The following is an 18,804-nucleotide window of genomic DNA, read 5'->3' as shown; positions in this document are numbered from 1 at the left end:
TTCCTGGGACTGCTGGGAGGTGTCAGTGAGTTAAATGGGCGACACACAGAAAGTGCTCTATAAATATCAGCAATTCTTTCCATCAATGGTTCAGTTTATATGTCTGTAAGATGTCTGAAGGCTAGCCAAGTGATTTTGCTATAGACAGGCCACATTGAGTTTTTCTGGTAATTGAGATTAAACTTGTTGTATTGTATGCCTGCATATGGCTAATAATGGATCAAGTTCTTATATAATAGAATATATTTGTCTCATGGTTGATGATGAGCCCTTCGGGCCCTAGGACAGTTTAATACCTTCTGGAGTGTTGGAATCTCTGTCTCTTGGTGGTTTGGGGGATGGTGGTGGCAGTGGTGGAAATCTCTGCTCACCTAATTGAGGAGCAGGTAGTTGAGAGATGTAAGAAGGCCCTTTCCTCTTGTCATTTTCTTTTTCTCTTTTACATTTAGATGAAATGATTTAGCTCTTTGGAGCAGCCTGTCTAGCAAAAGTTCCTCTTCAAAGGATTTATTTCACTGCATGTTTTCTCTTTGTAATTCTCTTGTAATTTGGTTATAATTTGTCAGTTTTAATGAGCTTCTTCCCTCAACACCCCCCCTCCCCGCCAAATCCTTTCCCTTTGTATTTCTGCTCCTGCTGAGTTTGGCCCATGACTGTGGGTGTGCTCCTAGACCCCATTCCTCTTTGCTCCCAAAGTAAAAAGTATGTTTTCAACTTTTAGGTCCTAAAGTTGAACCTAATGAAACTGTATCAGGTAGATTGGGAAGCGGGGGATTCAAAGGCTACAGGTGTAGACAAATAACCTTCAGAGATGCAAGACTTGGAAAGCAGAAGTAGGTAATGGCTCTTCTGTGTGCATGCGTGGAAGTAAGAGCATGAGTGAGTGTGCATGTGTGTACACATATGAGAGTGTGTGTCTACAGTGTGAATGCATGAGTTAGTTCAAGAGGGATGTTATGAATGTGAGCACGTCTGAGCATGAGTGTATCGGAATGCATGTGTGCAGGTGTGAGTGTGGGTATTGGTGTGAGTACATGCGTGTGTACATCCAGGTATGTCTGAGTGCGCTGTGTGTTCTTTCTAGAGCGATGGGGTTTCTCTGAAGGATGGTAGTGGGCAGTGTTACCCTCAGCCCTTCCAAGGAAGGGGCTTGCCACTTGCCATGGCTCCCAGGGTTGGAAACGGGCAAGGTGCCACCAGGAAGCTGTCCTGATGGGCATTAAGATGGCTCCCTTCCTGGGTTGGATTTCGCTCCTCATTCTCTCCCTTTCTCTCTCCAGCACGTTCTTTGGTTTGTTAACAGAGCAAATAAAATATGCTCTTTGTATGTCATTAAGCCCACCTACACATCAGTCAGGTTGCATGCTGAAGCTCAGCATTAATTTAAAAAGAACACACTATTCATTTCTCCAAAAGGAAAGCCTTTGAAGAATGTTTCAGGATTTGATCTGGCAGTTTCACGTGGTGGAATGAAACCTAATCTAGGAATATGGTTAACTTCCCCATGTGGAGTGAAAGCTGTGACTTTCAGATATAGCTGCAAGCTCCAAGCAGCAGTGCCCGGCACAGCCATAACACTGCAGGAAACCAAATGTAATTTCTTTCCTCCCAGGGGATCTGACCAACAGAAACTGCCCTTCTTAATGCAGTATGGACAGCTCTTAACTGTTTATGACACAAGCTAACTTGTCTTTCAAAGGCCATCTTGAAAGAACCTGTGTTCAGTTTGTTGCAATTTTTTAATCAGTCTCCCACTGCCCCCTCCAAATATGATAGAGTTTTTAAATGTCTTTATTGGTCTTAAATTATTAGTCTTCCTTCGTGCCCATGATTCAAGCCTGTGCATTTGCACTTAAACTATTTTAGGAAGTAGTGGAAATAACGATTTTTTTCCCCCATCTGAGGCAGGAGGTTAGAATTAAGATGTCAGTTGGAAATAGGTAATGTGAAAAATCATTAGCACGTCTCCATATCCTGCATAATGTGACATCCATTGGTTATTCTGTCATCGTTATTGGAAAAAAAACGCAACAGCGTTCAATTCATTTCTTTGTACCAGCTTCTGAATGATGTCCTTTGCAAATATATGGTTAGTTGTTCAACAGGATGCCTTGGGGCAGCTGCCTGTAGGGGAGAGGAAGTCTGACTGATTCCCAATAAATCAGTTGATGGAAGCAATAGGGAGGAAGATATTAAGCCCTTCCTTTCTTCCAACCAACTGGCTATGCCTTTCCCTTGAAGCCCATTCAGGGACCCCTTCCCTTGCTCCCTGCTGTGTAAAGGTGTGGTGCTTATATCAGTGGAGGGAGGCCGCAGCTCTGTGGGGTGGGGGTGGGGACACAGTGCGGTTGGTCGCTGGAGCCAGGTTTCCTTCCCTCCACTGGCGAGGATCACAGCTGTGAGTGCCCCGACTTGCCAGGGGCAGTGACATCAAATATAGGTCAGGCTGGAGACATTTACTCCTAGAGAGAAGGCAGGGCCGGCACTTACATAATTTGACCATCGGCAACTCAGATATCCCCCCCCCGCTTCACCTCTTGAAGGAATTTGGTTTTCGCCCCACGTAAAGGAGCGGGAGCACATGTTAAGTGGGAGGATCTGGAAATAGAAAGTTAAAAAGATTTTCGGTGAATCTGTGAGGCTCGCTGCTGTAACAGACTTTGATCTCAGTCGCCTAATGAAAGAGAATGTTCTTATTCATGTAGCCTTCTGAAGTGGGTGTTCCTCAGCAGGTGGCTCTTCCAGGGGGTGACTCGGGGACCCAGGCGCCTTCCCTCTTGTGCCTTTGTCATACCCATGGTGGGGGTCTCAAGTTGCCCTGTAGGTTGTCTCCATTCCAATGTGTGTGTGAGAAAGTGTGTGATAGAGAGAGTGTGAGTCTGGGTAGGTGTCTGGGTGTTCGGGGCCAGGCCTGCATTACCTCTGTTCGTACTCTGTTGGTTAAAGCTCAGTCAGATGGCCATATCCTAACTGCAAGGGAAGCTGGAAATACAGGATGGGGCAGAAGTAGGTTTACTGTTGTGAGTACTCAAAACACAGAGTTTATTCTTGTATTATTGATTAATTATTGTACTATTTTGTATGCGAACAACTGTAAACCTAGTTTTGTCCCGCCCTGTAGATTCTGGCTGTGTCTCCTGGAAGCCAAGGACAGGGATTTGGTGGAGCCCAATGGCTTTGCCACCCCCTGGAGTGGAGGAAATATTCGCCTCTTTGTATGAAAAATGATGTCTAGGAAGGCCCACTGGCGTGTGCCCAGGTGGTTGTATAGCACCTCCCGTTCCCTGGCAGATGACCCAGGCAGCTGGGCGCCTCATGGTACCCATGCTGCCAGCAGGAAGCTCAGGGCCCAGCTTGCTGCTACCAGGTGTGAAAGGGCCTCTCACAGAGGCTTGGAGAATTCCTGCTGCTCCTGTGAAGTCGTGTGGAGCGTGCTAACAGCCTGTGTCCCGGTGCATCTGTTGCTCGGTGGCTGTTCTGAGGTTGACTGTGGTATCCGTGGGCACCGGGTGAAGTGGTGGGCATTGCACCAAATCCCGAATGGACCTGCCCCTTCCCCGTGGTGCCTGCCACAAACTCCATTCTTTTCCCTAATATATTTGTATTGATTCAGAGAGGAATAGAGAGGGAGAGATAGAAACATCAATGATGAGAGAGAATTATTGATCAGCTGCCTCCTGCACGCCCTCTACTGGGATCGAGCCTGAAACCCAGGCATGTGCCCTGACCGGGAATTGAACCGTCACTTCATGGTTCATAGGTCGATGCCCAACCACTGAGCCACACCGGCCAGGCACAAGCTCCATCCTCTCTCTTATCGAATGCTCTCTCTTGACTGGGGGGCTAACTTTGAGGGCACCTGGTGGGGACTTTTGGTTCCGAGCTTCTTGGATTTGGAGCCTTGATGTCGATTTAAGGGTCCCTTTCCTTTTTTCTTCTTTGCGGTGAGGAATGGGCTGGGGAGCAGAGTGATGCATTGTGGTTTCTCCGCGCAGGTACTTTGTGCTGGACTTTGAGGCTGGCCTCCTGCAGTATTTTGTGAATGAGCAAAGCAAGCACCAGAAGCCCCGAGGAGCCCTGTCTTTATCTGGAGCCATAGTGTCCCTGAGCGACGAAGCTCCCCACATGCTGGTCGTGTACTCTGCCAACGGAGAGATGTATAAGCTGAGAGGTACGCTCTTCTCCTGCTCACTTTTCAGACAGGCCTCGTGGGCCACAGTCCTAGTCACCATGGTGATGGCTCTCTTGTCTTCTGATTAAAAAAAAAAAAAAAAAAAGAATCAACTTGAGCAATTTGCTCTGTTTGATGACTTTGTGGTGACAGATGGTTGCTGCCTCTCTCACCCCTGGGGTGGGGAGATGGCCTGACATTAGGAATTGCTTGTCCTAATTGCGGAATTAAGGACAAGGAAAAGGTGAGTGATTGCCAAGCCAGCTGAGGCCTAGGACTTGGGGATATTTTTCATATTAGCTCAGTCTATGTTTTCCCCGACCTGATAGTGTCAATCTTCACAATAGGCCCGGTGGGCACTTTGGGCAATACGGACAAAACAAGCCTTTTAAAGGGCATTGTGCCCTGACTTATATTTTATTTAATCTGTTGTGAGCGCGGTGAGAAGCCAACTGGTGCTGAGTTAATGTCCTGCAGTGTGCTTTCTCGCCTTCTCTTTGCATCTTGAAAACTAATGTGTGCTCAGCATCCTGGTCAGTGAGCGTGACTTGAGAGAGTCCAGCACTGGGCCACCACTGTAGGTCCTGCATCCCCCCCCCACCCCCAACCCCAAGGCACACACATCGCACAGGTTTTCAGGAACTCCAGGTTTGACTGTGGCAGTGTAATTTGATTGCTAGATCATTCTTCCAGCATTCTGTTACAGTTGCATGGCCAGAAAAATAACAAAATGCAACAACAGTAAAACAACCCGAATGTATATACATACATATAGAGTCAATGTTATGTATTAAGGTCTGAGGAAAGTAGTATGTATTAAGTATCAGCAGGGAGTTGGTAATTCTGCATTCTTTTTTAAAAAAATATATTTTATTGATATTTTACAGGGAGGAAGGGAGAGGGATACAGAGTTAGAAACATCGATTCAGCTGCCTCTTGCACGCCCCCCCACTGGGGATGTGCCCGCAACCCAGGTACATGCCCCTGACCGGAGTCGAACCTGGGACCCTTGAGTCCGCAGGCCGACGCTCTATCCACTGAGCCAAACTGGTTAGGGCAATTCTGCATTCTTATGACATATTTCTCAGCCCAAGTAAAGGCCAAGTACAAAGGAAAGGCCTCATTATTTCTCCCCGAGCCCAGGAACTGGCCTCTGCAAAGCTGGAGTGAGGGCCTTGATTCCTCACCTCTCAGTCCATTTCACCGTTCGCCTCCAAGCTTTACTGCCAAGAGATGGAATAAGCTACTGTTTCTTTATTATCTATATAGAAATCATATTTCAGAATCATCCTATAGGATAAAAATGGCTGTATTTGAAGGAAGTTTTTCAGTTTTGGGGAAATGGGCTAAGATTCATGTTCTTTTTTGAGATTCGTGCAGTGTGCTTCCCAGCTGGCTAGATTTATATGGTCCTTGGTTTTGCTTTGCTGTTTAGTGCTTAATAAATCGTTAGAGCAGAAACAATAGCGGGGATGGAGGGGTGGGGGGAGGAAACTTCATGTCACTTTCCCCTGCCTGTGGTTTATAAAATGACGCAAATCCACACCAAAGAGAAAAATCCAAGTGTTGACAACTGAGCTATATCACTTTGCCTTTGAGTTATTATTCTCTGGATTATTAAACCTCAGTTGTTGTTGTTTTTTTTTAAAGGGTAGTTTTAATAGCAAGTATAGAAGTTTAATCTACATGAAATTATTGCGAAGGCTAAGTTAACTTATTACCCTTGGCAGTTCCAGAAAAGACAGGGTAAATTTCCGCATGTTTATGGCTGGTTCTTGGCTCATCCCACAAGGATCTGGGTGTCTGTTCTCATTTCACACCTCACCTGCACAGAGAGTTGAATCTTGTTGTCATTAGATGCATAGCTGTTGGGAATGTTCTCAGTGCTGAGCCTTTGTAATTGCCACAAACTGGCAATTCTTCACCTTTCCTAAGGAACAAAGGCTCTGGATTTGCAAATTCCTTTGTCTTTGAAAGTTTGGTCCACCTGGTCTTACACTGGTCTACAACTCTAGGTTTCTTCACCTGCAAGTTCAAGCTGAAGTTGGGTTTTATTGACAAATGATACTTAGGCCCATTTTTGTAAACAATGATCATTTCTAGAGGAATATTGTTTTCTGCATAGTCAACATTTGTGCAATTAATATGTTAAAATATTTATGTGGTTAATTGTTCACTTAAATTAAAGATTTAAATTTTATTAGAACCTGTCATACATCCATAATATTTTAAAGAAACGGTTTTATGTGTTTGAGAGAAGGGGGTGCAGATGGAAGGTTATGACGATGCAGTTGACTTGCATTTTAATGTCTCTTTGGGGGAAATTTGACGATCTCCAAGGCAGCATTTGGTATCTTGTTCTGTCCGATCCTAATAAGAATCCTTGAGAACACATATTAAAATGGTAATTCAACTGAATGCTTATTTTGTAAATGCTAATAATGCCACAGTACAGCTCTGGTAGATAACAAAAAGGCCCCGAGAAAAGCTGTACTTTGATCCTCATATTAGCCACATGTGGCTGAGGCATTGAAAAAATAATCTTGTTTCTCCTTCCTTTGCTGCCTTTTTAAAGGAGCGGAAATGAGTTTTTCAGAGCAGGTTAAAAAAGTGGCACAATTGTTCTTACAATGGATATTTCAGAATACATTTTTAATTCGGTTTAAGAGGGAATTTTCTGTTGAAGTGTAGCGTAATTTGATTTCTGGCATTAAGGACAGGCTAGTTGAGAATATTGAGATCTGAATTTGCTGTTCCCTTTACCCCCCACTCCTTCGCCTGCCGCCCCACCCCACCCCACCTCCTTAGGTGGGTGTAGAAATAGGTTGGATGTGTTTTGGAACAGTCTCTCTGAGCATTTCTTTCTCTCTTTTAGCTGCTGATGCAAAAGAGAAACAGCTCTGGGTGACTCAGCTGCGCGCTTGTGCCAAATACCACATGGAAACGAATTCTAAGGTAAGGAACCCCGGGAAACAAGGAGGCCTTCCAGTGACTTGGGTTGGCTACTCTCCAGCTCAAGCATCTGTTTCTTGGGGAAGCTGTTTTTTTTTTTTTAAAAGTGACCCACCATAGTGGAATTCATACTTGTCCTGCTACATTTACATTTAAAGCCAAGAGAAGAGCCGTAGGATTTGCTTGTGGGTGGAGTGAAGAGGCATGCTGGCTCTTTATTGGAACTGCTCCTGCAAAGACACTTGTGTTGCTTTCTATGTTGTCAATCTAGGCAGCGGTTAATTGGTCTGTTGAGAAGCTTGCGTGGATGAGCTCATTGTGTGGAGGCAGAGTAGTCAGATTTTACTGTCCATGAAGACTCGTTGTTGTCCCGGAGCCTTAAATAAAACCTGGGCTTCCAAATCGATTAATTTCTCAGCCAGGAGCTTCTGCATTCTAAGTGCATAAAAACGTTCTCGGGTGATTTGGCATCCAGGTATGAGTTATTTTCTCCTCGGGATTCGGTATGAGATCTGGGACCAGATGTGAGGGAGATAGGTTGGCATTTTCATGGATTACTCAGGATTCCCAATCTTTAAAATATAGGAAATCATTGCAAAATGAATTTATTCAGGCCAACAAATACTGATTTTAATGTTCAAAGGATCCCTTTTATATCATTAGTTCCAATGCAGTTACTCTACCTAATTGCAGTCTTTTTCCATGTTCTATGCATCAGCTGGAAAGAGCCACACTTGAAATTTCTGATGATTTACTATAATCTGCCTGTGTCTTGCTCAGGGCCCTGGGAAATGTCTTGCTTAGCTTAGAACTCCCTGTTCTGCCTCCATAAATACAACCTGCAATGATTCCCTTACAGGATTTTGATCATTTATTTTTTTTCTTTCTAGAGACACCTTCTTTTCCTTGTCTTGCTTATTACAGTTGCCCTTTTTGACTTGCCCTGAAGAGAATCTGGGTCATTGTAGAGCCTTTTCCCCTCTGGCCTCTTTTATTTTCCAGGAATTATAGTAGGAGTTCTGGACATTTCATTAGTATATTATCAATATGTAGGCAGGGCAGTTACAATTTTTTATATGTATCTTTTTACTTTTTATAGAACAGAAGGGGATAAAATAAGAAATGCATCTCCACTATTGCCATGTATGATCACTAGAGATAATTGCTCTTAATTGATGTTGTATGTCATTCTAGTAAACTAAGGCATGTGTTAGTGTGTATGTATACATACATATACATATATCCGTATCCATATCTACACCTATTTTTAGACAAATGGGATAATATTATGCATGTTGTTCCCCTCCCCCTACTTAATATATTTTGGAGATTCCCTATTAGACATATGGATCTGTTATACTCATTTTTTATTGATTTCAGAGAGGAAGGGAGAGGGAGAAAGAGAGAGAAACATAATTGATCAGAGAGAATCACTGATTGGCTACCTCTTGCACAGCCCCCGCTGGGGATGGAGCCTGCAACCCAGGCATGTGCCCTGACCAGGAATCAATCCTGATCTCTTGGCTCATAGATTGATGCTGAACCACTGATTCACCCTGGCCAGGCTACACTCATTTTGGATGTCAGTGCTTTATTTTATTGATAAACATTTAGGGTTTTATTTTGTTGTTGTTTATACATAATCCTGTATAATAAAAGGCCAGCGACCATAACAGCATAACGACCAGAACAACCTATCAACCAGTCGCTATTAGGTGCATTGACCACCTCTCATCCCTCCCCTCAGCCCGCAGGCTCCGATCGCTGGATGGCCGATGGGGAACCATGGGGAACCATGGGGAACCAGGGTGGGTGTCGGCGGTGGAGCAGGACTGGGGACTGGCAAACGGGCGGAAGATGGCCCTGATAGCAGGCTAGGCCTAGCGACCCTACCCATGCACAATTTTGTGCGCTGGGCCTCTAGTGCTATAATAAACATCTTTGTGCATATATCTTTTTGTATCTCTAAGTGTGTGTGCGTGTGTATTTATACCAGTGGAATTGTTGGGTCATAAAATGTGTCTTCTAAATTTTCAGACATTGCTAACTTGTCTACTTAAAAAAGTTGCTCTGATCTGCACTCCCATCAATTTTGTGTCTCCCCCAACTACTGTGGCTCTTACTAACATTTACTTTTTGATAGTGTCCCAGGTAAAAAATAGATGCCCCGTTATTTTCATTTTCACTTCTAAATCATGACTGGGGCCGAGTATGTTTTCATGTTTATCGGCCACCTGTATTTCTTTTATGTGAACTGCCAGTTTGTATTTTTCACCCATTTGTTTCTATTGAGTTTATGTTTTTCTTCTTGATTTGCAGTAGCTGTATGTGTATTAAGGATACTCGTCCATTGACTCTCATGTGGACTGTAGATATTTTCTCCTAGTAGCTCATTTGTATTTCTACTTTGAATAAATATTTTTGCTATGCAGAATATTTAATTTTTTTCTGGTCAAACTTATTTTCATTTTTGGCTTTTGGTCTCATGTGTAGAAAGGGGCTTCTCTGCTCAAAATTATGAAAATGTCCCTTCAGTGTTTACTTCCAGTGAATTTTTAGTTTAATTATCACATTAAATCATTGATTCATCTGGAATTTATTTTGAGTGTCAGAATCCAGGTAGGGGACAACCAACTTAAGTGTATTGGTGTTTTGTGGCACACACCACATCCATCCTAATGGCAGTCAGAAATAAGGGAATTTAAAGAAATAGGAGGAGGATTTGACTATTCCCTGGAGGAGAATTTGATTTCCTGATACATTTCTCTGGGTAGTTTCAAGAATACGGTTAATCTATTAATAATAGAACCAAAATAATAATTTAATTGTTAGGTCCTATAGGATTCCTTCTTTGACAAATGGAGGCAAGGTTGCTGTCACCAGTCATTTATAGCATAGCTGCTGTGATCAATTAGGGAATAATACTTTCAAAATTCTCAGCAGACCTTGTTATTCATCTCCGAGAGGCATTCTGAAGTTCAAGGCTGCTATTCTTGTTCTTAATACATATTCTTACTTAATACATAGTCTTACTTTCTTAGTCCCCAAATTAAATCTCAGATTAAAAATCTTAATTCCTGCCGTAGCCGGTTTGGCTCAGTGGATGGAGCGTCGGCCTGCGGACTGAAAGGTCCCAGGTTCAATTCCGGTCAAGGGCATGTACCTGGGTTGCGGGCACATCCCCAGTGGGGGGTGTGCAGGAGGTGGCTGATCGATGTTTCTGACTCTCTATCCCTCTCCCTTCCTCTCTGTAAAAAATCAATAAAATATATTTTTAAAAAATCTTAATTCCTAAATTAATTTCCAGATTAAAAAAATTACTGGCCTTTGAAATCTAAAAGGCTGGCTATCTAGTCCAGCCCCCGTTGGTTTACACATGAGGAAGCTCTAACCAGGAGAGTAAGGAGCTAAGACTCGACCTTGGGTCTCCTGGTTTCCTGCTCTGACCTCACAAAGGTCATTGAGGGCGGCCGCCTTCATCCCTCCATGGGTAATGGGATCCCTTTAGGACAGTTTTTGCTCCTGGATAGACAGAAACTACAAAACAGCAGAGAATTGCCTTTTTTCAACGTCACATAGGTTCATCTCGGGGCTCTGGTGTTATTTGAGGCGTAGCTGTGAGGGTGCGAGGCGGGTGTGCTAGGAAGAGTAGAACACTGACTTTCTCTGAAAACACAAACAACAAGAAAACAGAACATCCTATTTTTAGTGCAGTATTAAAATGGAAGCAGTGCAAAGTGATGCATTGGTTGGGAAAGTGTTAAGAGAACTGCAAGGAACCCTCCTTATGAGAATTTACTTGTGTATGACTTTGAAAGTATCAAAAAAGCAGGAGTGGGTGTCTTGTTTTTATCAAGTAGGTGGTGCAAGTCCTCTGATAGGAAACAGCGGTGTTCTGGGAACTGCAGTAAGCACTGAGGATGGGAAACCATCTGTCCTGTTGACAGAGGTAATGATAATTAATACCTTATATGTGAAGGGCTCATGATTGCATTATTCTTCACAGCGGTGAGGTTGGTCGTATTATCTCCATTTTTACAAATTAGAAAACTGAGCCACTTGAACTTTTAAGTGATGGACTCAAAGTCACACAGCCAGTAAGTGAGTGGACTGGAACAAAAGCCCAACTTGTTAAACATGCCTCCTCCCCCTCATCTCCCATCCTAGTTTCTTGGCAGGAGCTAGTTGGAAGGTTCATGATGGTACTGCTCCTCCATGAACTCCATATTTAATAACTTTGAGGGCACAGCTCTATAATAGGGTACCTGTAACCTAATCAAGGGAACTCTTCTCCAATCTCTTAAGTAGCTTCTGATTCCAGAATTTTCTTTAGTGAGTTTGCTTGAAAGTAAATTTACCTAATTGGCTTTTTGCACTAATTTTTGTGTGATATAAGCTTCAAGCATCTTCCAAGTGAGTTCATTCATGTTTTAGTTCACGACACTCTGGTTTAGAAGAAATACTGTCTTGTGCAAAGTGAAAAGACCTATATTGACATCCCCGCTCTGTCAATTATGTGTTGAACAGACCTCTTTCTTCTTTCTGCCTTTCTGTCCTCATCTTTGAAATGATGACTTCTCTCTTCTAAAAGTTGTCACAGGTCTTCTCGAGCAAGATAACTCGGGAGAAAGCCAGTTGCTGGCATGAAGCGCATGGAGGAGTTAGGGACTCAGTGGCACATTCTCACTGAGACTGCTGCTTGGCAGTCCAGCCTCTCGGCCATCCTTGGAGCTTTGACCAACCCCCTCAAGGAAAACAAGTCTGCTTTTTAACCCATTTGTGGTTATCTATCTGTTCTCAGATAGGCTCCATTATTTTCAAATGGCCACATCAGAGAACTCAGGGTCATTGAAAATCAACAGAAGTCGTCATTTGGGGGGCGGATGGGGAGTCAGAGAAACTCACCGATACTCTTGTTTTCGAATTACTTTTGACCTGTGGGAAAAGTGGGATAACGAGGACAATGGTCAAGTGATTAAAAAGCATTTAAAGGACATCAGACTTTGCAGATTTTAGTTTCATTGTCTTTCATCTGACCAATTAAGAGAACTTTTAAAGATGAAGCTTGATTGAAACTTATTGCATTTTCACTATTCTTTGATTTTTTTCATCTAGACATGGAAGGTGGATTCACTTGTGGGGGTGACTCATAAGCTAAGTGGGAAGTTCACGAATCTGCTCTGATGTTAACTGGGCATTAGTACGGTGTCCCGGGGCCTTCAGCCCCAAAGGATAAATGTGTGACATGTGGTGATGATCACTTCCCCTTTAAGTAGAGACTTTCAGCCATTACGCAGTGGCCAGGTGGGGGTGGGACAGAACTCAGGACTTCCCTTTTTGGCTCAGCTAGCTATCTGACTGGCCCCTCCCATCCCCACCACAAACATACTCTTATTATGAATTCACTGGTGACAGCTTGTGAATGTGTATGTGTTTTCCCACCATAATGGAAATAGCATTACTTTTTTTTTTTTTTAATATATTTTATTGATTTTTTTACAGAGAGGAAGGGAGAGAGATAGAGAGTTAGAAACATCGATGAGAGAGAAACATCGATCAGCTGCCTCCTGCACATCTCCTACTGGGGATATGCCCGCAACCCAGGTACATGCCCTTGACCGGAATCGAACCTGGGACCCTTCAGTCCGCAGGCCGACGCTCTACCCACTGAGCCAAACCGGCTTCGGCAGCATTACTTTTTAAGTTGTAAATATTATCTATTACTAAAGGCCCGGTGCACAAAATTCATGCACTGAAGGGGAGTATCCCTCAGCCCAGCCTGAAACCTCTCCAATCTGGGACCCCTTGAGGGATGTCCGACTGCCCGTTTAGGACCTAAACTGGCAGTTGGATACAGGGATCAGGCCTAAACCGGCAGTCGGACATCCCTCTCACAATCCGGGACTGCTGGCTCCCAACTGCTTGCTTGCCTGCCTGCCCCTAACTGCTTTTACCTGCCAGCCTGATCACCCCCTAACCACTCCCCTGCCAGCCTGATTGACACCTAACCACTGCTGGCCCGGTCGCCCCCAACTGCCCTCCCCTGCCGGCCATCTTGTGGCTGTGGCTGCCACCATCTTTGAGGGTGTGGCAGTCAATTAGCATATTCCCTCCTTATTGGCTGTGGGTGCCACCATCTTTGAGGGTGGCACAGTCAATATTTCCTCCTTATTGGCTGTGGGTGCCACCATGTTTGCGATGGTATGAGGGTCAATTAGCATATTCCCTCTTTATTAGATCAGATTTTTAAAAATTCTGAATGTTACCTATGCACAATATAAAACACTCAGAGGATAGGAAAGTATAAAGAAGGGAAAACCTCACCCCAAACTCCAGCCTCAGACCTAATCTCTGATGATACCATTGGGGTGTACATCCTTCCAGACACGTAGCTGTGTGGATACATAGAAAAAGATCACATGACTCCATTCGGAGGTCCAGACCTTCCAGTCTTTTTTTCTGTATGTGCGTATGCACAGAAATCACACATGCTTGTTTTCATGAGTAGCTCACCTCTCCATGAGGATGGACATAAGACCAAGCTTTGGCACAGGTCTATTCTACGTATTTGGGTGTGTTTTCTTTTTTTTGGGGGGGGGGGTAGTTTTTTGTATCTTTAAAATTAGTGTGTATGGCCTGTTTCTTAGAACATTTCTGGGATTGCCTTTATGTTTTGTCTTCCAGCCCCTTTCTCATCCCTCATTCCTTGTCCTGCCCTTGTTTACAACCAGATGGGAAGTTGAGGAACCAAAGGGACATTTTTACTGGTGACTTTCCCTTCTCATAATATGGAAAATGTAGCCTTTTTCCCCATCGAAGGGGAAATTAAGGAAATGTAGGTATTTGCAGCATTTGAAGTAGTTTATAACATTCATTGTACTTGAAATCCCTTTTCTGGGTTCTTGGGCCCCAGGCCTGACTGTATCCTTGCATTTCCTACTTTGGGCTCCAATGATCGGTTCCCTGTCTGACTCCTGCATTTGACTGTGTGCTCTCTGAGAGCAAACGCTTAAGTCCATTCACTTAGGAAGACGGGAGGGAGGTCCCAGGGACCTGTTGGTATAAAGAGTTTGAAGACACTGTGGCTAGATCACACAGGTGTGTGGTTAGGGCTCCATGTCAGCTAATTCTAAATTAAAATGTAAATTTCAGGGTACAGTCTTATGCAGATTTGGTCATGGAAAAATATGATTGCCTAATATAGGACTTTAAATTCATTATAAGTCTTAGGAGGTCTTGAGTGAGCAGTGAGAGCTGCTGAGTTTCAGGGAGTGTATGCATAAATATTCATGCCTGAAGCTGCCCACATCACTGGTATTTATCTTTTCCCCCCAGACCCCTAGAATGGCATACTAATTCATGTGAGACGCCAGTGTATTAGAGCACTGTCTGGTCCCTGTAGCCTTGGGGAAGCTAATGCCCAGAATGGACCTTCCCATTTAAAAAAATATGTATTTTTATTGATTTCAGAAAAAAAGGGAGAGGGAGAGAGAGAAAGAAACATTGATTGGCTACCTCCTGCATGCTCTCTACTGGGGATTGAGCCCACAAGCTGGGCATGTGGCCAGACAGGGAATGAATGGAACTGTGTTCTCCTGGTTCATAGGTCGACACTCAACCACACTGGCTGGGCAGACCTGCCCATCTATAATAGTAAAAGCGTAATATGCTAATTAGACTGGACAGCCGAATGACCTTCCAGATGTCCTTCTGGACGAAGCTGGAGCTGTGAGGGCTGAGGCAAGCCACCGCGGCTTCGAGTGCCAAGCCCCTTGCATGAATTTCGTGCATTGGGCCTCTTGTGTTTATATAACTTTCCTGTGGCAGCTGACACTAGTGATGTAGGTAGTTCCTGACTCATTTCCCCTGCTTTTGCCACAATATTGTCAACCTAGCGATGTGGGCCGGTGCAGACAGCCCTGTTTGGGGACATTCCAGACTTTCTTTATTTGGAGAGGCCTGGAGGAGGTGTGAACTACTTCTGGGGAATTAGAAAGCAGGAGGTGGTGGGAGGGGGGGTGGGGGTGGATATAAGGGGTGGGGAATTCTGTGTGTTAAATCAACAGCCAAGAGTGAAGAGTGAGGAGATTTGAAGTTACTGTTTCATTGTCCAGCCCCGCCCCCATCTCCATCCTCTCCTGATAGTGCAAGTCTATAACTTCCCTGACTCTCTGCCGCCCTGGGGTCTAGCTGGGGTCTGAGCCAGAGGGCCTGGGACAGGTGCTTTGATATCTTGGTGCGGATGTATTACAACAGGAAGCACCTGCTTACTGAGCCGAATCCAGTGACATCGGTAGAACCTGAAACCACTTGGCTATGAGGAACTTCAGATGCCATCTAGTCCAGTGTCTTGTCCCCACTGCATCTCACTGTTCACACAGAAATGCATACCAGAATGCTTACTGTGCTAATAATGAAGGAACATGGGTTGCTTCTCCTCAAAACAATACCCAATTTTAATCGCCTAGGGAGGGCACTGCCGGTAACTCATTGACTGGATGCTGAGAACTTTGGTGGCAATTTGACAAATGATACACAATACCTCTCTCGCATGATTAAATGGAGTTGAGGCCTCTCAGAACAATTGGGAAGAACTCAGAAGTAATAGGTTGATTAAAAAGTGGGAAGGCACTCCAAACTCCCTTTGTTCCACTTGTCTAGAAACAGTAGATGAAAGTAATAGGACAAGAGGTCGGTTCGAACACTGTGTGGTCCAATATGCAGGCCTCTAGCCACAAGAGAGGTACTTTAGATTTACATGAACTGAAATTAACGTTTAAAATTCAGTTCCTCCATCTCAGCCACAGTTCAAGTGCTCAGTAGCCACATTTGGCCAGTGGCTGCAGAAATGGACAGCTCAGCTATAGAACATTGCCATCAACACAGAAAGTTCTCTTGGGCAGTGCTGACAAAGCTGCAGGGACTGCTTTATGGTTTCTGAGGAGGAGTTTACCAGTGTCTAGCTTTATCTCTTCTGGTGCTATGGACAGGTCCCCTCCCCTTTAAATCTAAAATGGCTGGCTGATGCTCCCCGACCTTTCTGTCCTTCTTCCGCTCCTTCCCTACCTTCCTATCAGGAGTTCTGGTCCATCTATGTGGCCTTGACATTAAATATCTTGATCACTCTCACTTCTCTAATTGCCTCATCTGTGCAACAGGGACGTTGACCTTACGTGTCTGAAGGCAGGAACTGGTATTCTCTTGTCAGATTCTGCTACATGCTCACCCCACTGCAGCTGTTTGCCAAGGAAACATCTGGTTTGAGCTTTTGTGAAGAGCAGAGGAACAAGGGAAGGTTGCTGATGGTGGGACTCCCTGGCTCCAACAGCCTTTCATAGCACCCCGCTTCCTAAGACGAAGTCCAAGACTTGACCTTGGCATTGAGTTCCCATCACATGTTAGGTCCAGTTTGTCTTCCTCCACCTCCACCTTCATGCACTCAGTGTTCTAAGTGAGCAGTTCCCTAGGCACACTGTGTACTTTCACACTTCCATGCTGTTCCCTCTGCTAGGAATGCCTTTCCCTGTCTGTTCTTCATGTCACAAATAGCTATGTGGCCTTCAAGGCTCATATACATCTTTGATGCCTTCCTGACCTGCCCGGTCAGAGTGGATCTTCTCTCTTATGTTTTCCCATCAATACCAGGGCTCCCTGTATTACAGCGCTTCTCCTGGGGGCAGGTGGTGGTGGTATGCAGGCCTCAGCCCTCTTTGTTGACTGTGCCCTTAGCACCCAGGACTGCAGGGAAACCATGGTTGTGTCTTCCGTACCTGCCACTGCCATGACAAGTGGCAGACATAAACCACGTAGTGCATTTTAATCACTCAGTAAATGTCAACCCTGCTTCTTCCTTCCTCACTTCTTTCTTATCAACAACAGTAATGGTGTCAGCTTTGGGTTCCTTAAAAAACTATATCCAAACTATCACTTTATTTTCCTGAGGTTGAAGTGTGGGTTGTGGTGAAGAGCACGTCTGCTGTGCTCTTACTGTGCAGCCAGGTACTGAGTCAGTTCCTATAGGGGTGTTGGGCCAACAGAGTTGCCCTGCCAAGTTGGGCCTCACGAGGTGACCTCCCTGGGAAACGACCAGTATTGGACTGCCCAAGGCTGTGTGCACGGCTTGCAAAGTGGAGTATTTCTGGTAAATAACTGAGTCTCTAAAATAATCATTTACCTACTTAAATGATCAAACATTAAAATTGGCCCAGCTGGTATGGCTCAATGGTTGAACATAGACCCAGGAACCAAGAGGTCACCGGTTCAATTCCTAGTCAGGACACGTGCCCGTGTTGAGGGCTTAATCCCCAGTAAGGGGCATGCAAGGAGGCAAGTGATCGATGATGTTTCTCTCTCATCGATGTTTCTATTTTCTGTCCCTTTCCCTTCCTCTGTCTCTAAAAATCAATTAAAAATAATTTAAAAAATTGATGAAAAGTGTAAGGAAAAAGAAGGATGGGCAAGTATACCATAGTGGAACCAACTCACCAACCTGTTAAGACAAAAAACAGAGCAAGTCAACACATACACATGCATACATTCATACATACCAGCACATACATGTCTTTGGAAGGACACAAGGGGCTGGTAACAGCAGTTTGCCCTGGGAGGGGAGGGGGGCCTGGGGACTTAAGTGTTGAAAGAAAGTAGCAATTAATTGTACCCTTTGGTACTATTTGAAATTTCACATCGTGCATTGTTTGAGTAATTATATATGTAATTTTATATACACACACATGACATATCTATGTATTAAACTAGTCATTCAAATGGTTAAATTTTAAATTTGTAAATTTAAAGAAGTGGAGCCGAGGTTGCTTGGCTGAGTCTCGGCTCCCTTAGGCCCCTGTTGAGTTTGGTCCTTGATCTTCAGGCGGAAGCTGTTCACCCACCAGGCAGTCACTGATTAATCTGCTCCTCATTATAGTCTTCACATGAAAGTCTTAAAACCAAACGCCCTTGAAGATACTCGATAATTCCAGATTCCTGCCAATTCAGATGAGGCTTCTATTCTTGTTACTCAGAATTGATTTTAGTTGATGTGGTTTGAAGTGTGTAAAGTTTAATGCTCTTTGGGGGAAGTGTTCCTCCCGCCCCCGCTCCCCCCCTTTGTGTGTGAATGAAACAATGTTTGATGATGCTCGTTGTGTGGCCTCATCCATAGCGAAGCCTTCGGTGTTGGGGTAGCTGGTTGGTGGCTGAGTTCGTGCCCATTGGGTCCTGTGTCTTGCGAGCAGAACTTCTCCATCTGCGACCACAGTGACCGTGAGTGACTATGGACGTAGCAGGGGTTACTGCTGCCCACCTGAATGCACCTGTAGGAATTCCTGCGTCTCAAAAAATTCAACGTGTACATCTCACTGCACCCTCTACCTCATACTATACCAGCCTGATTTCGCATTTTAGGAAGGTTTTATTTTCTTTCCCCAAATTGTTGGGTAAAAAGCGAGATGAGTCACATCTCTCACTGAGAACCTGAGGACATAAAGTGCCCCAGGCTGAAAGCAGAGCATCTTGTGGGGACTCTGTTTTCTGTGTAGCGAGTCTTTGGGGGAAACAGAAAACGATGGTTTTAAGCTTGATTAGCTCCAAGAAGGTAAAGTTGGACAAGCTCATCTGAGGGTTTCCTCTCCCCTCGGCTCTGTCTTCCTGCTGTCTGCGGTTAGGCATCTCTCCTTTCATGT

General features: G+C 44.5%; 1 protein-coding gene across 8 annotated transcripts in view; it reads left to right on the top strand.

The window, feature by feature from the left end:
- Window positions 1-18,804, top strand: part of OSBPL10 (oxysterol binding protein like 10) — a 287,316-nt gene that overhangs the window by 67,351 nt on the left and 201,161 nt on the right. For 7 of the 8 annotated variants that reach the window (XR_004971601.1, XR_004971602.1, XM_036332842.1 and 4 more), the window contains 2 exons: window positions 3,996-4,171; window positions 7,047-7,126. Coding sequence is in view for 6 of the 8 variants with exons in the window: in XM_036332842.1 (XP_036188735.1) it covers window positions 3,996-4,171; window positions 7,047-7,126 (256 nt within the window). In the remaining 2 variants the exon portion in view is untranslated. The remainder of the gene's footprint in view (window positions 1-3,995; window positions 4,172-7,046; window positions 7,127-18,804) is intronic. The other variant, XM_036332844.1, reaches the window with a different exon arrangement.

This window comes from Myotis myotis, unplaced genomic scaffold (assembly GCF_014108235.1).
Source record: "Myotis myotis isolate mMyoMyo1 unplaced genomic scaffold, mMyoMyo1.p scaffold_m19_p_13, whole genome shotgun sequence".
Taxonomy (NCBI): domain Eukaryota; kingdom Metazoa; phylum Chordata; class Mammalia; order Chiroptera; family Vespertilionidae; genus Myotis; species Myotis myotis.
Note: the sequence above shows the minus strand (reverse complement) of the source record. Positions and strands in the feature narration are given on the sequence as shown.